Source organism: Ranitomeya variabilis, chromosome 2, assembly GCF_051348905.1.
Source record: "Ranitomeya variabilis isolate aRanVar5 chromosome 2, aRanVar5.hap1, whole genome shotgun sequence".
NCBI lineage: Eukaryota > Metazoa > Chordata > Amphibia > Anura > Dendrobatidae > Ranitomeya > Ranitomeya variabilis.
In genome coordinates, this window is record NC_135233.1 from 636,560,259 (window position 1) to 636,579,298 (window position 19,040).

Sequence of the window (19,040 nt, forward strand, 5' to 3'; positions counted from 1 at the left end):
TATTGGACTGTATGGGTACCGTCTCACTATACGATTTACCAACGATCACGACCTGCGATACGACCTGGCCGTGATCGTTGGTAAGTCGTTGTGTGGTCGCTGGGGAGCTGTCACACAGACAGCTCTCCAGCGACCAACGATGCCGAGGTTCGCTGGTAACCAGGGTAAACATCGGGTTACTAAGCGCAGGGCCGCGCTTAGTAACCCGATGTTTACCGTGGTTACCAGCGTAAAAGTAAAAAAAAACAAACCGTACATACTCACCATCTGATGTCCGTCAGGTCCCTTGCCGTCCGCTTCCCGCTCTGACTGAGTGCCGCCGTAAAGTGAAAGCAGATCACAGCGGCGACGTCACCGCTGTGATCTGCTCTCACTTTCCGGCCGGCAGACAGTCAGAGCGGGAAGCAGACTGCAAGGGACCTGACGGACACCGGAATGTGAGTATGTACTGTTTGTTTTTTTTTACTTTTACGCTGGTAACCACGGTAAACATCGGGTTACTAAGCGCGGCCCTGCGCTTAGTAACCCGATGTTTACCCTGGTTACAAGCGATCGCATCGCTGGATCGCTGTCACACACAACGATCCAGCGATGACAGCGGGAGATCCAGCGACGAAAGAAAGTTTCAAACGATCTGCTACGACGTACGATTCTCAGCAGGGTCCCTGATCGCTGCTGCGTGTCAGACACTGCGAGATCGTAACGATATCGCTAGAACGTCACGAATCGTGCCGTCGTAGCGATGAAAATGCCACTGTGTGACGGTACCCTATGACAAGTCGAACATATCAGAGACTTTATATTTTTTTATTGAACTTTTAAGCTAAGCTTAAACATGAAAGGAATGATTCTTGAATCCCAGTGGTTACATTGTAAAGGAGAGGGATTTAACCCCTTCATTCCATGGTCTGTTTTTACTTTCCTGACTAGGCCAATTTTTTCAATTCTGACCATTGTCACTTTATTTTTTTTATTTGTTTTTTAAACAATAAGTTTTTTCAAATAAGTAACAATGCTTATAGAATATCAAAAACATGTTGCTTTCACACAATAAATAATAAGAAAATAACTTTATACAGTTAGTCCTCGGGTTACGACGGTCTCGTGTTACGTCGTTTCGTGGTTACGACGCTTTATACGACGCCTCATTCCGACTTCCGCGGTTTTGCGTCGTAAGTCGAACTACGTGCAACCACGTGCAGCGGTGGAAGAATAGAGTCCAGTACTGTACACTGTACCCGGTTACATGAGGAAAACGAGTCTCCTGCACGCCATAACACCCTAATTATGTAGGGTACTGTGTTAGGATAGGTGTTTGGATAGGCTAAGTGTTTGCAGTACTGTACTGTTATTATGGTACAGTACTGTATGAACGTATGGTCCGACTTACGTCGAAATTCGGTTTACGACGCCGCGTAAGAACGGATCAACGTCGTAAGTCGAGGACTATCTGTATAGTAAGCAACTAGATATCATATCCAAAATACATAATTAAACCATATAGGACAGGTAAATCTAATAATAGCCACTTTAAATTATAGACAGTTATATATTGTAGACCTCTCTACATGATTTCAGGGTTCACACCTGAGATGTAATTTTGGGTGTTGAAACTAGAACTTCCAGTAAGAGAAGACGTTATGAACCCGATTATTCTTGTAGTCAATCATCAAATGAACATGTTTTATTGATAGAACATATAACATCCTCTAATCATGGTTGATTATGATTTTTCCACATCCTAGTAATACTTACTTTGGCTATCAGTAATGTGTATGTGTTGAGCACCCTTCCCTTTGCAGGCACTTAATTCACACGAAAAGAAACAATGCTAATGAATGATCACACTAAACTCTAGTATGGATGGCGTTTGAGATCAGCTGGTAAATAGTTTATTTCAAACGTTAGAAATAATCGGGCACTCCCGTAGAATATGCAGTAGTGTACCCCTATGGCCGCCACCTCGCCAGCAGAGATATAAGGAGTTTGGGAACATTTCACTAAGGCAATAATACCACCTTACTCTTCTGTGTTGCAGTTCTTTGGTGATTTCAGATGGTATTCTATTTATTCTTCTTTTACATGTGATGTGGTAAATCTCTATTCAGTGATCCCGCTCCATCTCGCTGTCAGAGGCATCTCTCACCATATGGATTGCTCTAATTCTTAGGGTATGTGCACACGTTGCAGATTTGCCTGCGGATTTTTCTGCACTAAATCCGCAGTTCTTGGCAGAAAATGCAGGTGCATTTTGATGCGGTTTTGAAAGCTAAATAGAGATGTATTACTGAACAAAAAAAAAAAAAGATTTGTCATGTCTTGTCCAACCTCCTCTTTTACATTTGTCCAACCCACACTCCATTACACACATAGATAGACAGATAGATAGATACATAGATAGAAGGAATGAGATAGATGTAGATAGATAGTTAAGCTACTTTCGCACATCAGGTTTTTGCTGTCAGGCACAATCCGGCGAGTTTTGAAAAAAAAGGATCCGTTTTTTTTTATCGCCGGATCCGTTTTTTTCTCAGAGTTGTATTAGCGACCGGATTGCGCCAGATGGCCACATGTTTCATCCGTTTTTTGTCGGATCCGTAAAAAAAAAAACTTTCCGCCGGACGGAGATAACATACAGAGGAAAGTTTTTTTTCTGTCCGGTGAAAAAACGCACAGCAACGGATCCGGCAAAAAATGGATCAGTTGCATCAGTTTTTCACTATTTGCAATGGATCCGTTTTTCCACAAATTCACCGGATCCTGCCTGACGGAAACAAACTGATGTGTGAAAGTAGCCTAACTATCCATATATCTATCTACATCTATCCATCAGGTAGGATCCGGCGAATTTTTGAAAAAACGGATCTGTTGCAAATAGTGAAAAACTGATGCAACTGATCCATTTTTTAGAGAGAAAGAATGAAAGATGTGCATGATTTCAATGGAAAAAATGTATGAAAAACCGGATTCGGAGGCCGGATTTATCATTTCACATCTGTTTCATGCATTTTTCGCCGGATCCGTCGCTGTTCATTTTTTCACTGGACAGAAAAAACGTTCTTCTGTACATTTTCTCCATCCGCCAGAAACAGCTTTTCTGAAGGATCCGGCAAAAAACGGATGAAACGTGTGGCCATCAGGTGCAATCCTGCGCTAATACAACTCTATGAGAAAAAAACGGATCCTTTTTTTTTCAAAACTCGCTGGATTGTGCCTAACGGCAAAAACCTGATGTTTGAAAGCAGCCAGATATATGGATAGATACATCTATGTATCTATAGATATATCTATCTATAAATATATCTATAGATCGATAAAGCCAAAGATATATAATAGGCCTATGTTTCTAAGGCTACTTTCACACTTGCGTCGTTTGGCCTCTGTCGTAATGTGTAGTTTTGGAGAAAAAATGAATCCTGCAAAGTTGCCCGCAGGATGCGTTTTTTGTCCATAGACTTGAATTACCGACGCATCGCGACGTATGGACACACGTTCCATACATCGTGCACTGGATGCGTCGGTATTTTGCGGACCGTCGTTGCAAAAAAACATTAAAGGGAACGTTTTTTCGTACGTCGGGTCCTGGATTTTGAACTGCGCAGGCGCGGCCAGGACTCCACCCCCTCCTCCCTGGGACTTCACAATGGGCAGCGGACGCGTTGAAACACTGCATCCGCTGCCCACGTTGTGCAAAAAATCACTGTCCGTCGGTACGTTGTGCCGACGTTTTGTGACGGCCCCGTACCAACGGAAGTGTGAAAGAAGCTTTAATGAGCATTTAATTAAAAAAAAAGCGGAAAAAAATGGCATGGGCTCCCACGCAGTTTTCTGCGCCAGAGGGGGAAAGCCGATGGCCGGGGGCCAATATTTGTAGCCTGGGAAGGGGGTAATACCCATGGCCCCCTCTCTAGCCTATGAATATCAGCCCGCAGCTGTCTGCGTAGCCTTTACTGGCTATTAAAATAGGGGGACCCCCCCCAAAAAAATGACGTGGAGTCCCCATATATTTTATAGCCAGAAAGGCTACGCAGACAGCTGCGGGCTGATATTCATAGCCTAGAGAGGGGCCATGGATATTGCCCCCCGGCTACAAATACCAGTCCGCAGCTGCCCCTGAAATGGCGCATCTGTAAGATGCGCCAATTCCGGCACTTAGCCCCTCTCTTCCCACTCCTGAGTAGCGGTGGGATATGGGGTAATAAGGGGTTAATGTCACCTTGCTATTGTAAGGTGACATTAAGCCGGATTAATAATGGAGAGGCGTCAATAAGACACCTATCCATTATTAATCCTAGAGTAGTGAAAGAGTTAAAAACAAAATAAAGACAGCCAGAAGAAAGTATTTTATTATTCTTAATTTAACCATACTTACCATACTTCAGCGCCTGCAAAAAATGTAAAATAATAAACCGTATACTACCTGTCCGCCGTAGTCCAATTAATAACAAGTGCCCACGGCGATCTCCCCTATAGAACAGTGACATCGGGTGATGTCACTGCTCTATAGGACCTTCAGCGACACACTGACAGGAGACAATGGCTCCTGCAGTGCATCACTGAGAGGTTACTGTAGTTCACTGGTCTCACTTTACGGCAATTGCTGCGTGGGAACTTTCTCACACAGCAATGCCAAAAGTGAGACTAGGGACTATTTTTTACAGTGGTGGAGGAATACAGTGTGGAAGGATATCTCCCTCCCGTCATTGTATTCCTGGAGCCCCTAGAGAGCCGTCGCATCAGCTGATGCTTCTGCTCTCCACGGGAGATCGTCGTGGGACTCTCGTGGATTTCTGCGGATCAGGGAGTATATTGTTTGTTTGTTATTTTAATACTTTTTACAGGTGACACTGGCTTCGGGGATCAAAGTGACAAGTGATGGTGAGTATGTACTCTATGTTACAGTACAGACCAAAAGTTTGGACACACCTTCTCATTTAAAGATTTTTCTGTATTCATGACTATGAAAATTGTACATTCACACTGAAGGCATCAAACCTATGAATTAACACATGTGGAATTATATACTTAACAAAAAAGTGTGAAACAACTGAAAATATGTCTTATATTCTAGGTTCTTCAAAGTAGCCACCTTTTGCTTTGATGACTGCTTTGCACTCTCCTGGCATTCTCTTGATGAGCTTCAAGAGGTAGCCACCGGGAATGGTCTTCCAACAATCTGAAAGGAGTTCCCAGAGATCCTTAGCACTTGTTGGCCCTTTTGCCTTCACTCTGCGGTCCAGCTCACCCCAAACCATCTCGATTGGGTTCAGGTCAGGTGACTGTGGAGGCCAGGTTATCTTGCGTAGCACCACATCACTCTCCTCCTTGGTCAAATAGCCCTTCCACAGCCTGAAGGTGTGTTTGGAGTCATTGTCCTGTTGAAAAATAAATGATGGTCCAACTAAACACAAACCAGATGGAATAGCATGCCGCTGCAAGATGCTGTGGTAGCCATGCTGGTTCAGTATGCCTTCAATTTTGAATAAATCCCCAACAGTGCCACCAGCAAAGCACCCCCACAACATCACACCTCCTCCTCCATGCTTCACTGTGGGAACAAGGCATGTAGAGTCCATCCGTTCACCTTTTCTGCGTCGCACAAAGACACGGTGGTTGGAACCAAAGATCTCAAATTTGGACTCATCAGAGCAAAGCACGGATTTCCAGTGGTCTAATGTCCATTCCTTGTGTTCTTTAGCCCAAACAAGTCTCTTCTGCTAGTTGCCTGTCCTTAGCAGTGGTTTCGTAGCAACTATTTTACCTTGAAAGCCTGCTGCACAAAGTCTCCTCTTAACAGTTGTTGTAGAGATGTGTCTGCTGCTAGGACTCTGTGTGGCATTGACCCAGTCTCTAATCTGAACTGCTGTTAACCTGCGATTTCTGAGGCTGGTGACTCGGATAAACTTATCCTCAGAAGCAGAGGTGACTCTTGGTCTTCCTTTCCTGGGGCGGTCCTCATGTGAGCCAGTTTCTTTGTAGCGCTTGATGGTTTTTGTCACTGCACTTGGGGACATTTTCAAAGTTTTCCCAATTTTTTCGGACTGACTGACCTTCATTTCTTAAAGTAATGATGGCCACTCGTTTTTCTTTACTTAGCTGCTTTTTTCTTGCCATAATACAAATTCTAACAGTCTATTCAGTAGGACTATCAGCTGTGTATCCACCAGACTTCTGCACAACACAACTGATGGTCCTAGCCCCATTTATAAAGCAAGAAATCCCACTTATTAAACCTGACAGGGCACAACTGTGAAGTGAAAACCAATTCCGGTGACTACCTCTTGAAGCTCATCAAGAAAATGCCAAGAGTGTGCAAAGCAGTCATCAAAGCAAAAGGTGGCTATTTTGAAGAATCTAGAATATAAGACATATTTTCTGTTGTTTCACACTTTCTTGTTAAGTATATAATTCCACATGTATTAATTCATAGTTTTGATGCCTTCAGTGTGAATGTACAATTTTCATAGTCATGAAAATACAGAAAAATCTTTAAATGAGAAGGTGTGTCCAAACTTTTGGTCTGTACTGTAATGTACTGGTCACTACAACGTCCTTTTGCAATTTTCTCTCAGCAGCATCCATTGCTGCTTGTTTCTGGAAAACGCCCAATCGTCACTACACATGTAGATAAATTCTTGAAAGCGGTATAATTTCCAAAATGGGTTAACGTTAAGGAGGATTCTGCTCTTCTAGCACTTGGGGGGGCTCTGTACATAGAGTCTGCAAACTATTCTAAGAAAATCTGCTCTACAGGAGGCTATTGCACGCTGTCCCTCCCGAGTCTCGCCTTATGGCTAAGCAGCCCTGTACAGCAACATATGGGGTGTTTCCATATTCACCAGAAATTGTGGAACAAGTCTTTGTGTCATTTTTGCCTATTTCTACTTGTGAAAATATTAAATCTGGGGCTAAAACTAAATTTTTGTGGTAAAAATGTATTTTTTTTTCTTCATTTCCCAATGGTATAAAATTATGTGATACATCTGTGGTGTCAATATGATCACTGCACCCCTAGATGAATTAACTGGGAAGTGTATTTTGTAAAATGTTGTCTCTTATGGGGGGGGGGTTCTGCTGTTCTGGCACCTCACTGGCTCTGCCAGTGTGACATGGCACCCTCAAACCAGTCTAGCAGAATCTGAACTCCAATATGGCGCTTCTGAGCTTTGCACTGTACCTCAAAAGTAGTTTTCAAAACACATATGAGATATTGGTGTACTTAGAAGAAATTGCACAACAATTTTTGGGGTCCATTTTGTCCTGTTGCCTTACGTGAAAATAAACAAATTGGGCGTAAAATAACATTTTTGTGGGAAAAATGACATTATTTATTTTTATTTTCTATTTTCATGGCTCTACGTTATAAATTTCTGTGAAGTTCCTGGGGTTTCAATGTGCTCATCACACATCTAGATAAATTCCTTGAGGGATCTAGTTTCCAAAATGGGGTCACTTGTGGGGGATTTTCACTGTGTAGGCACCTCAGGAGCTCTCTAAATGCGACATGACACCCGCAATGCGACATCACACCCGCAGACAATTCCATCAAAGTCAAAGTCTGAGTTACAAAACGTCACTCCTTCCTTTCTGAGGCCTGTCGTGCACCCAAACAGTAGTTTTCCCCCACATACAGTGCCTTGTGAAAGTATTCGGCTCCCTGGAACTTTTCAACCTTTTCCCACATATCATGTTTCAAACATAAAGATACCAAATGTAAATTTTTGGTGAAGAATCAACAAGTGGAACACAATTGGGAAGTTGAACGAAATTTATTGGTTATTTTAAATTTTCGCGGATTTTCAAAAACTGAAAAGTGGGGCGTGCAATATTATTCGGCCCCTATACTTTCTTTGCAGCAAACTCACTCCAGCAGTTCATTGTGGATCTCTGAATGATCCAATGTTGTCCTAAATGCCTAATGATGATAAATATAATCCACCTTTGTGTAATCAAGTCTCCGTATAAATGCACCTGCTCTGTGTTAGTCTCAGGGTTCTGTATGAAGCACAGAGAGCATCATGAAGACCAAGGAACATAACAGGCAGGTCCGTGATACTGTTGTGGTTAAGTTTAAAGCTGGATTTGGATACAAAATGATTTCCAAAACCTTAAACATCCCAAGGAGCACTGAGCAAGCGATCATATTGAAATGGAAGGAGTGTCATACCACTGCAAATTTACCAAGACCCGGCCGTCCCTCTAAACTTTCATCTCAAACAAGGAGAAGACTGATCAGAGATGCAGCCAAGAGGCCCACGATCACTCTGGATGAACTGCAGAGATCTACAGCTGAGCTGGGACAGTCTGTCCATAGGACAACAATCGGTCGTACACTGCACAAATCTGGCCTTTATGGAAGAGTGGCAAGAAGAAAGCCATTTCTCAAAGATATCCATAAAAAGTGTCGTTAAAAGTTAACAACAAGCCACCTGGGAGACACACCAAACATATGGAAGAAGGTGCTCTGGTAAGATGAAACCAAAATCAAACTTTTTGGCAACAATGCCAAATGATATGTTTGGCGTAAAGGCAACACAGCTCATCACCCTGATCACACCATCCCCACTGTCAAACATGGTGGTGGTGGTGGCAGCATCATGGTTTGGGCCTGCTTTTCTTCAGTAGGGACAGGGAAGATGGTTAAAATTGATGGGAAGATGGATGGAGCCAAGTACAGGACCATTCCTGAAGTAAACCTGTTATAGTCTGCAAAAGACCTGAGACTGGGACGGAGATTTGTCTTCCACCAAGACATTGATCCCAAACATAAAGCAAAATCTACAATGGAATGGTTCACAAGTAAAAGTATCCAGGTGTTAGAATGGCCAAGTCAAAATCCAATCGAGATTCTGTGGAAAAAGCTAAAAACTGCTGTTCACAAATGATCTCCATCAAACCTCACTGAGCTCGAGCTGTTTGCCAAGGAAGAATGTGCAAGAATTTCAGTCTCTCGATGTACAGAACTGATAGAGACATACCCCAAGCGACTTGCAGCTATAATCACAGCAAAAGGTGGAGCAACAAAGTATTAAGTTAAAGGGCCGAATAATATTGCACGCCCCACTTTTCAGTTTTTGAATTTCCACAAAAATTTAAAATAATCAATAAATTTCGTTCAACTTCACAATTGTGTTTCACTTGTTGTTGATTCTTCACCAAAAATTTACATTTGGTATCCTTATGTTTGAACCATGATATGTGAGAAAAGGTTGAAAAGTTCCAGGGAGCCGAATACTTTCGCAAGGCACTGTATGTGGAATCCGTGTACTAAGGAGAAATTTAACAACAAATTTTAGGGTCCATTTTCCATTAATTCCTGTGAATTACCTGAAGGGTTAATAAAGTTCTTGTATGTGGTTTTGAGCACCTTGAGGGTTGCAGTTTTTTGGGTATTTTCCGTCATAAAGGCCTCTCTAAGGTCCTTAAAAAATAGTTTTGTAAATTTTGTTGGGCAAATGAGAAATTGCTGGTCAACTTTTAACCCTTTTAACATCCTAACAAAAAAATATGTGTTTAAGAATTGTGCAGAGGTATAATAGACATATGGGACATGTTACTCATTAACTATTTTGTGTAATATAACTCTCTGGTTTAAAGTGAACCTGTCACCAGGTTTGGCCGAAACGAGTTACGGCCACCACCTTTCAGGGCTGATATACAGCATTCCATAATGCTGTATATAAGCCCTCAACCCAACCCGGAAGACCAGAAAAATAACTTTTATTATTCTCAACTGTGGTGCGGTCTGGGCTGAGGGCTTTCGCTCTTCTTGGTTCGGCACCTCCCATCTTGCGAAGCTGCCCTTCTTCTTGGTTTGTGTGGATGACGCGTCCCTGCATCATCCACACAGTCTCCCCGGCATCACGCTCCTGTGCATGCGTACTTATCTACCCTGTTGAGGGCAGAGCAAAGTACTGCAATGCACAGGTGCCGGGAAAGGTCAGAGAGGCCGAGCGGATTTTACTCTGAAAAGAGCAAAAGAGCAGATTAGTACATCTGAGCAGGAGCGCGGTGCAGAGCAGACTGTGGATGATGCAGAGACGCGTCATCCACATGATCCAAGAAGGAGGGCACCATCGCAAGAAGATGAGAGGCGCCGGATCAAGAAGAGCGAAACCCCTTGGACCGGACCACCTCGCATGTGACTATAGTAAAAGTTATTTTTCTTCTCTTACAGGTCGGGTTGGGGGCAGATATATTGCATTATAGAATGCTGTATATCAGCCCTGAAAGGTGATGGCCGTATCTCATATCAGCCAAACCTGGTGACAGGTTCCCTTTAAGGGCGCACAAGTTTTTTTTTTGAGAAATTGCTAAATTTTCTAAATGTTATCGCTATCATAAAGTACAATATGTCACATAAAGCAGTCTCTGAATCAGTGGGATCCGTTGAAGCGTTCCAGAGTTACTATAAGATAAGATGACACTGGTCAGAATTGTACAGTGAATGTTGTTTCATTTTAAGTCATTTGTTTGTTTTTTTTTTTTCCAGATTCATCATGAATGTCCACTGCAATGACATTGCTAGAGAATTTTTGTCTGATGTTAATAAACTTTGTAGTGTTCAGGGGGAGATTAAGGATGATGAAGAGGACGAAAGCCATATAGTAATACTTGTGGAATACCTGACGAATGGACGAGGACATCTGCTACTAGCCACACTCAATAAAATTATTGGTCCGGTATGTTGTATTAGCTACATTACAAAAAAAAATGAAAATTTATATTTGGGTAAAAATTACCTGACCATATTCTTCAGGTCAGTTTGAGTACAGTACTACCAAATTTATTAGTGTTTTTTTGTATATTAGTGCTTAAAAAATTTGTTTGGGTCTACTTTTTTTACTTGCAACTTTTATAATTTTCTGTCAATGTTGCTATGTGAGGTTTTGTTTTTTGCATGCTAAGATTTCATTTTTTATACTGTTATTGATCTGTTTTTATTGCATTTCTTGTAGGTTGTTCCTTTCATGCATTTTAGCTCCTTCCTTTTTGGTGTCTAACATATTGTTAAAATTTTTATATATTGGTAGATCAGTCTCATTTTTTTATTTTAATAAATGGAAAAAGAGTGATTTAAACTTTTTAATTTTTTTATTTACTTTTCCTTTTTTTTTTTTTTTTATTTCTCTTAGAGGACTTTAACTTGCAATCAAACACAGTATTGCAGTGTATTTTGAAAATATTCTCCTATGAATTTCACCCACCACATACTGGACTCTACAGGTGGTCTAAGATGTCAGTTACAGAGGCCTTAACCCCTTTCTACCATTGGATGTGCTATTCCGTCCATTTGACCCGGGCCCTAATTCCCATGGACGGAATAGTATGACCAACGCGATCAGCCGTGCTCACGGGGGGGGAGCGCCGCTGATCGCGGACGGGTGTCATCTGATTATCACAGCTGACAATCCGGCACTATGTGCCAGGAGCGGTCACGGACCGCTCCCGACACATTAACCCCTGGAACACTGCGATCAAACATGATCATAGCATTCCGGTGGCATAGGGAAGCATCGCACAGGGAGGGGGCTCCCTGCGTGCTTCCCTGAGACCCTCAGAACACCGCGATGTTATCGCGTTGTTCCGAGGGTCTCCTCCGTTCTCCTCCCTGCAGGCCCCGGATCCAAGATGGCCGCGGTGGTCCTCCGGGTCTTTCAGGGAGGCGGCTTGTCAGTGCCTGCTGAGAGCAGGCGTCGCCAAGCCTCCTGCACTGCCTGTCAGATCGCTGATCTGACACAGTGCTGTGCAAAGTGTCAGGTCAGCGATCTGACTTTATACAGTGATGTCCCACCCTGAGACAATGTAAAAAAGTAAAAAAATAAAAAAAATTACACTGTGCAAAAATATATTTTTTTAAATTCCTAAATAAAGAAAAAAAATATTGTTCCAATCAATACATTTTTTATATAGATAAAAAAAACAATAAAAGTACACATATTTAGTATCGCTGCATCCGTACCAACCCGACCTATAAAACTGTCCAACTAGTTAACCCCTTCAGTGAACACCGTAAAAATATAAAAAATATACAAGGAAGGAAACACACCGGCGCTCCTAGGAGAAATATGGTGGAAAGCTGCTGGTGCCTAGACAGCCACTGTGCTGAATCTGTCACGTAGTATAGGAAGACTGTAAAAGGGATAAGGACACCGCGCTAACCAGCTAAAGAACGTGCAATTAGATGAGTGTACCTGAGAGATAAAAGAACCTCTGAATAGACGCAAAAGTGCTGATGGTTGGCAGCTACCAACAGTGAGGAAGTGGCTGCGACCCCCCAATAACACCACTAGTAACACACCACTATTAATAAAAATAAGCTAATGCCAGACAACCGTTGCCAGCAGTCACAGGCAGCACAGTGCCTTGTTGCCACAGTAGGTACAGTATATGTGTCAGTGTAATAAATATATAACAGATGAGTTAGAAGTAGCCGCACACTTACTGTTGAGGTGCAGGTACTGGCGTTATTCTGGTGTATATTGGAGCAGGGGCATCATGTGTCCGGAGCGGAAGGGTCCAGGCGGCGGTGAGAAGCGGCAGAAACACTCACTAATTCGGGAGCGTCCTCCCTAGCTGATGCTCTGCCTTCACACGCCTGAAGCGCCGTTGGCCGGCACACGTGGGCTGCGAGGACGCCGCTAGAGAGAGCGGTGGAATGAGGGGGCGTGTGTGGTCAGGGTGACGTCACCAGGATGGGAAAGGAAAAAAAGAGCAGAGGACGGGTGCCGATAGGGACCAAAGTGCCTACGCGTTTCGAAGGTCTCCGGACCTTCTTCGTCAGGGCTATAGGTCCCGGCTGTCTCCTGCTCTTAATATAACCACTGATGCTCCAAAAATTGTAAAAGCCACACCCACTAGCAACGCTGGTCTGGAATACGATTTAAGTAAATAGATAGGGGAGATAAGTGTGGAGTGTGCACCACTAAAAGCGCTATGTATCCCTATATGTATGGAAATCTTTATATGTGTAAAAAATTTTATTACATAAATTACATTAAAAAACATTAAAAATACATCAAAAATAGGAACTAATTTAACGGCGGTATCTTAAAAGACAAAAAACATACAAAAAACATTCGAAGAGCCACCTTATGGTAAAATGAATATGATCCACCCCATGCAGACATTGGGGTACAGTATGTAAATAGTGGGGCGGAGAGTAGATAAAACCACAGACAAAAGTAAGGATAAAAGATAAGGGTAAAAAGTAAGGATAAAAATGGGTGCACAAGGAGAAAGGGAAAGAGGAGGGGGGTTCTCCATGACTTTATGAAGTAAGATAAAATACGATACAGGGGGACTGAAGAACATCTTTACTCATGAGAAGGCATAAAGTTCAACCTCATGATTCAAGCCTCTAGGGGCTAAGCTGTCTAATGTGAAGATCCACTTAGATTCTGTACGTGACATTAGTTTAATATAGTCACCCCCCCTCCAACGGTGCAGAGCACTGTATGGCACAGCTATGGGGCAACGGTGCAGAGCACTGTATGGCACAGCTATGGGGCAACGGTGCAGAGCACTATATGGCACAGCTATGGGGCAATGGTGCAGAGCACTATATGGCACAGCTATGGGGCAACGGTGCAGAGCACTATATGGCACAGCTATCTATGGGGCAATGGTGCAGAGCACTATATGGCACAGCTATGGGGCAATGGTGCAGAGCACTATATGGCACAGCTATGGGGCAATAATGGACGGTGCAGAGCACTATATGGCACAGCTATGGGGCAATAATGGACGGTGCAGAGCACTATATGGCACAGCTATGGGGCAATGGTGCAGAGCACTATATGGCACAGCTATGGGGCAACGGTGCAGAGCACTATATATATGGCACAGCTATGGGGCAACGGTGCAGAGCATTATATATATGGCACAGCTATGGGGCAACGGTGCAGAGCATTATATATATGGCACAGCTATGGGGCAACGGTGCAGAGCATTGTATATATGGCACAGCTTTATGTGGAGCATCTATGGGGCCATAATGAACGGTGCAGAGCATTATATGTGGCACAGCTTTATGTGGAGCATCTATGGGGCCATAATGAACGGTATGGAGTATCTATTTTTAATTTTGAAATTCACCGGTACCTGCTGCATTTTCCACCCTAGGCTTATAATCGAGTCAATAAGTTTTCCCAGTTTTTTGTGGCAAAATTAGGGGGTTCGGCTTATACTCGGGTCGGCTTATACTCGAGTATATACGGTAAGTGCCCTTGCGATAAAATATATGTAGGCCGCACTAAACGTAGACTGATGGATAGGCTGAAGGAACACTTTAACAATATAGAAAAAGGTTTTGAAGGCCATCCTCTGTCAAGACATTTTAAGGAGTACCATGGAAGATCAACAAGGGGACTCACCTTCTGTGGCATTCAGGGGATGCATAGGAATTGGAGGGGGGGTGACTATATTAAACTAATGTCACGTACAGAATCTAAGTGGATCTTCACATTAGACAGCTTAGCCCCTAGAGGCTTGAATCATGAGGTTGAACTTTATGCCTTCTCATGAGTAAAGATGTTCTTCAGTCCCCCTGTATCGTATTTTATCTTACTTCATAAAGTCATGGAGAACCCCCCTCCTCTTTCCCTTTCTCCTTGTGCACCCATTTTTATCCTTACTTTTTACCCTTATCTTTTATCCTTACTTTTGTCTGTGGTTTTATCTACTCCCCGCCCCACTATTTACATACTGTACCCCAATGTCTGCATGGGGTGGATCATATTCATTTTACCATAAGGTGGCTCTTCGAATGTTTTTTGTATGTTTTTTGTCTTTTAAGATACCGCCATTAAATTAGTTCCTATTTTTGATGTATTTTTAATGTTTTTTAATGTAATTTATGTAATAAAATTTTTTACACATATAAAGATTTCCATACATATAGGGATACATAGCGCTTTTAGTGGTGCACACTCCACACTTATCTCCCCTATCTATTTACTTAAATCGTATTCCAGACCAGCGTAAAAATATAAATAAAAAATGAGGCAAAAAACAATGCTTTATCATCATACCGCCCAACAAAAAGTGGAATAACACGCAATCAAAAAGATGGATATAAATAAACATGGTAAGGCCTGAAACGTCATCTTGTCCTGCAAAAAAAGAGCCGCAATACAGCGTCATCAGCAAAAAAATTAAAAAGTTATAGCCCTCAGAATAAAGCGATGCAAAAACAATTATTTTTTATATAAAATAGTTTTTATTTTATAAAAGCGCCAAAACATAAAAAAAGATATAAATAGGTATCGCTGTAATCGTACTAACCCGAAGAATAAAACTGCTTTATCAATTTTACCACATGCGGAACAGTATAAAGGCCCCCCCAAAAGAAATTCATGAATTGCTGTTTTTTGTTCATTCTGCCTAGCAAAAATCGGATCAAAAAATGTCATGTGCCCGAAAATGGTACCAATAAAAGCATCAACTCATCCCGCAAAAAACAAGACCTCACATGACTCTGTGGACCAAAATATGGAAAAATTATCGCTCTCAAAATGTGGTGACGCAAAAACTATTTTTTGCAATAAAAACCTATATATAGTAAATCAAACCCCCCTTAGTTAGGGAAAACTAATAAAATAAAAAAATTTATTTATTTCCATTTTCCCATTAGGGTTGGGGCTAGAGTTGGGGTTAGGGTTTGGATTACGTTTATGTTTGGGCTAGGGGTGTGTGTGGTTAGGGTTGGGATTAGGGATAGGCCTCTTTCACACTAGCGTCGTGCACTGCACCTCGCAATGCGTCGTTGTGGATAAAAAACGCATCCTGCAAAGTTGTCTGCAGGATGCGTTTTTTCTCCATAGACTTTTATTAGCGACGCATTGCGACGCAGTGCCACACGTCGCAACCGTCGTGCGACGGTTGCGCCGTGTTTTGGCGCACCACCGCCACAAAAAAAGTTACATGTAACGTTTTTTTGTGCGTCAGGACCGCCATTTTCGACCGCACATGCGCGGCCGAAACTCCACCCCCTCCTCCCCGTACCTTACAATGAAGCAGCGAAAGCGTCTTAAGACTGCTTCCGCTGCCAACCTCGGGCATTTTCTTCACAGTATGCGTCGGTACGTCGGGCCGACGCAGCTCGACGGCCCCGTACCAACGCTAGTGTGAAAGCAGCCTTAGGGATGTGTTGGTATTAGGGTTAGGAGTGTGTTGGGATTAGGGCTGGAGTTAGAATTGGGGGGTTTCCACTGTTTAGGCACATCAGGGGCTCTGCAAACGCAACGTGACGCCCACAGACCATTCCATTAAAGTCTGCATTCCAAAACGCCACTTCTTTCCTTCCGAACCCCGACGTGCACCCAAACAGTGGTTTGCCCCCACATATGGGGTATCAGCGTACTCAGGACAAATTGGAGAACAACTTTTGGGGTCCAATTTCTCCTGTTACCCTTGGGGAAATAAAAATTTGGGGTTAAAAAATCATTTTTGTGGGAAAAAAATTATTTTTATTTTCACGGCTATGCGTTATAAACTTTAGTGAAACACTTGGAGGTTCAAAGTTCTTACAACACATCTAGATAAGTTCCTTTGGGGGTCTAGTTTCCAATATGCGGTCACTTTTGGGGGGTTTCTACTGTTTAGGTACATCAGGGGCTCTGCAAATGCAATGTGACGCCCGCAGACCATTCCATCAAAGTCTGCATTCCAAAATGGCTCTCCTTCCCTTCCGAGCTCTGCCATGCACCCAAACGGTGGTTCCCCCCCATATATGGGGTATCAGTGTACTCAGGACAAATTGCACAACAACTTTTGGAGTCCAATTTCTCTGGATACCCTTGGGAAAATAAAAAATTGGGGGCGAAAATATCATTTTTGTGGAAAAAATGATTTTTTAATTTTCACGGCTCTTTATTATAAACTTTAGTGAAACAATTGGGGCTTCAAAGTGCACACCACACATCTAGATAAGTTCCTTAGGTGGACTAGTTTCCAAAATGGGGTCACTTGTGGGAGGTTTCCATTGTTTAGGCACATCACAGGCTCCCCAAACGCGACATGGCGTTCTATCTATTCCAGACAATTTTGCATTGAAAAGTCAAATGGCGCGCCTTCCCTAAATTCCCGAGCTCTGCCATGCGCCCAAACAGTGGTTTACCCCCACATATGGGGTATTGTCGTACTCAGGACAAATTGTACAACAACTTTTGGGGTCCAATTTCTCCTATTACCCTTGGTAAAATAAAACAAATTGGATCTGAAGTCATTTTTTTGTGGAAAAGAGTTAAATTTTCATTTTTTTTTAAACAGTCCAAAAATTCCTGTGAAGCACCTGAAGGGTTAATAACCTTCTTAAATGTGGTTTTGAGCACCTTGAGGGGTGCAGTTTTTAGAATGGTGTCAGTTTTTGGTATTTTCTATCATATAGACCCCTCAAGGTGACTTCAAATGTGATATGGTCTCTAAAAAAAAGTATGATGAATCTGTGTACCGTATGCTCAACTTCTCCGTGCAGGAACAGATGAGGAATAGCCGATATTCAGGTGAGCTGACTATTTATATGTGTTTTCTAAAAATGGTAATGTAAAAATTAGAAATCGCTGGTCAACTTTTAACCCTTATAACTCCCTAACAAAAAAAATTTTGGTTACAAAATTGTGCTGATGTAAAGTAGACATGTGGGAAATGTTACTTATTAAGTATTTTTGTGATATATCTCCGTGATTTAAGGGAATAAAAATTCAAAGTTGGAAAATTGTGAAATTTTCAAAATTTTCGCCAAATTTCCATTTTTTCCACAAATAAACGCAAGTAATATCAAAGAAATTTTACTACTGTCATGAAGTACAACATGTCACGATAAAAAAATGTCAGAATCACCGGGATCCTTTCAAGCGTTCCAGAGTTATAACCTCATAAAGGGACAGTGGTCAGAATTGTAAAAATTGGCCTGGTCATTAACGTGCAAACCACCCTTGGGGGTGAAGGGGTTAAGCATGCTAGGACAAGCCATTCCATTGGTTCCGAATGATGGCATTACAGGGGAGGCGAATGAGACTGATGTATTGGAACACCAGTGGTAGCACTGTTTAAATGCTGCTGTGATAAGTTTAGCTTTGTGTGGGCTTTTTTAAATCTCTGGGTTTAAATTCAATGAGGAATTTGTGTTTTTTATGTTTATTCATGCAACTTTACTTTTTTAAAAGAAGTCTGCCTTTTTCCTTGAGAGAACCAATTTTGGTAATTAACCCCATCAACCTAAAGCCTGTTTTCACCTTCCTAATGAGGCCAAATGTTACAATTCTGAGTAGTGTCAATTTATGTGGTAACAACTCTGGAACACTTTAGCGTATCCCAGTGATTCTGATTTTTAAAATGTCTCCATTTTCAAACTTTTAATTGTGTTATGCCTTTAAACCAGATAGTTCTATCGCACAAAATAGTGAATACATAACTTTTCCCATGTGTACTTTAAATCGGCATCATACTTGAAGCATAATTTTGTTTTTCTTAATAAGTTAGAATGGTTAAAAATTGACCAGCGATTTCTCACTTTTCCAACAAAACTTACAATATCAATTTTTGTAGGGACCACATCACATTTGCAGTGACTTTGTGAGGGCCTATGTGACAAAAATACCAAAAAGTGACAGAATTTTAATTTGGCACGGGACATCATTGTGGGACAGTCATTATTAATTGGATTACGTCTGACACACGTGCTGAAAACACCCCCCCCCTCGGCTTATACACGAGTCATTGTCCAGAAAGCCGGCGGGGGAGCGGTGGAGCAGCAGCAGGAGGCGACTAACCGAAGACCTCATAATCACCCTCCTCCCTCCGTTGCTGCATCTCCATCCCGGCGCCTCTTCCTGTGCTGAGCGGTCAGGTGGTACCGCTCATTAAGGTAATAAATATGCACACGTCTCCACTCCCATAGGAGCGCATATTCATTACCTTAATGAGCGGTACCACGTGACCACTCAGCACAGGAGAGCTGCCGTCCTGGAACAACGGAGATACTGCGACAGCGCGAGGAGGTGGAGTAGGACGGGGGGGATGAGCCATGCATACAACAA

The 19,040-nt window shown here is 42.4% G+C and overlaps 1 protein-coding gene across 1 annotated transcript in view; it reads left to right on the forward strand.

Annotated features, from left to right (window-relative positions):
• Positions 1–19,040, forward strand: part of LYST (lysosomal trafficking regulator) — a 591,077-nt gene that overhangs the window by 9,479 nt on the left and 562,558 nt on the right. The window contains exon 2 of the mRNA XM_077289098.1: positions 10,493–10,682. Within this exon, the coding sequence (XP_077145213.1) occupies positions 10,500–10,682 (183 nt within the window). The 5' untranslated portion in view covers positions 10,493–10,499. The remainder of the gene's footprint in view (positions 1–10,492; positions 10,683–19,040) is intronic.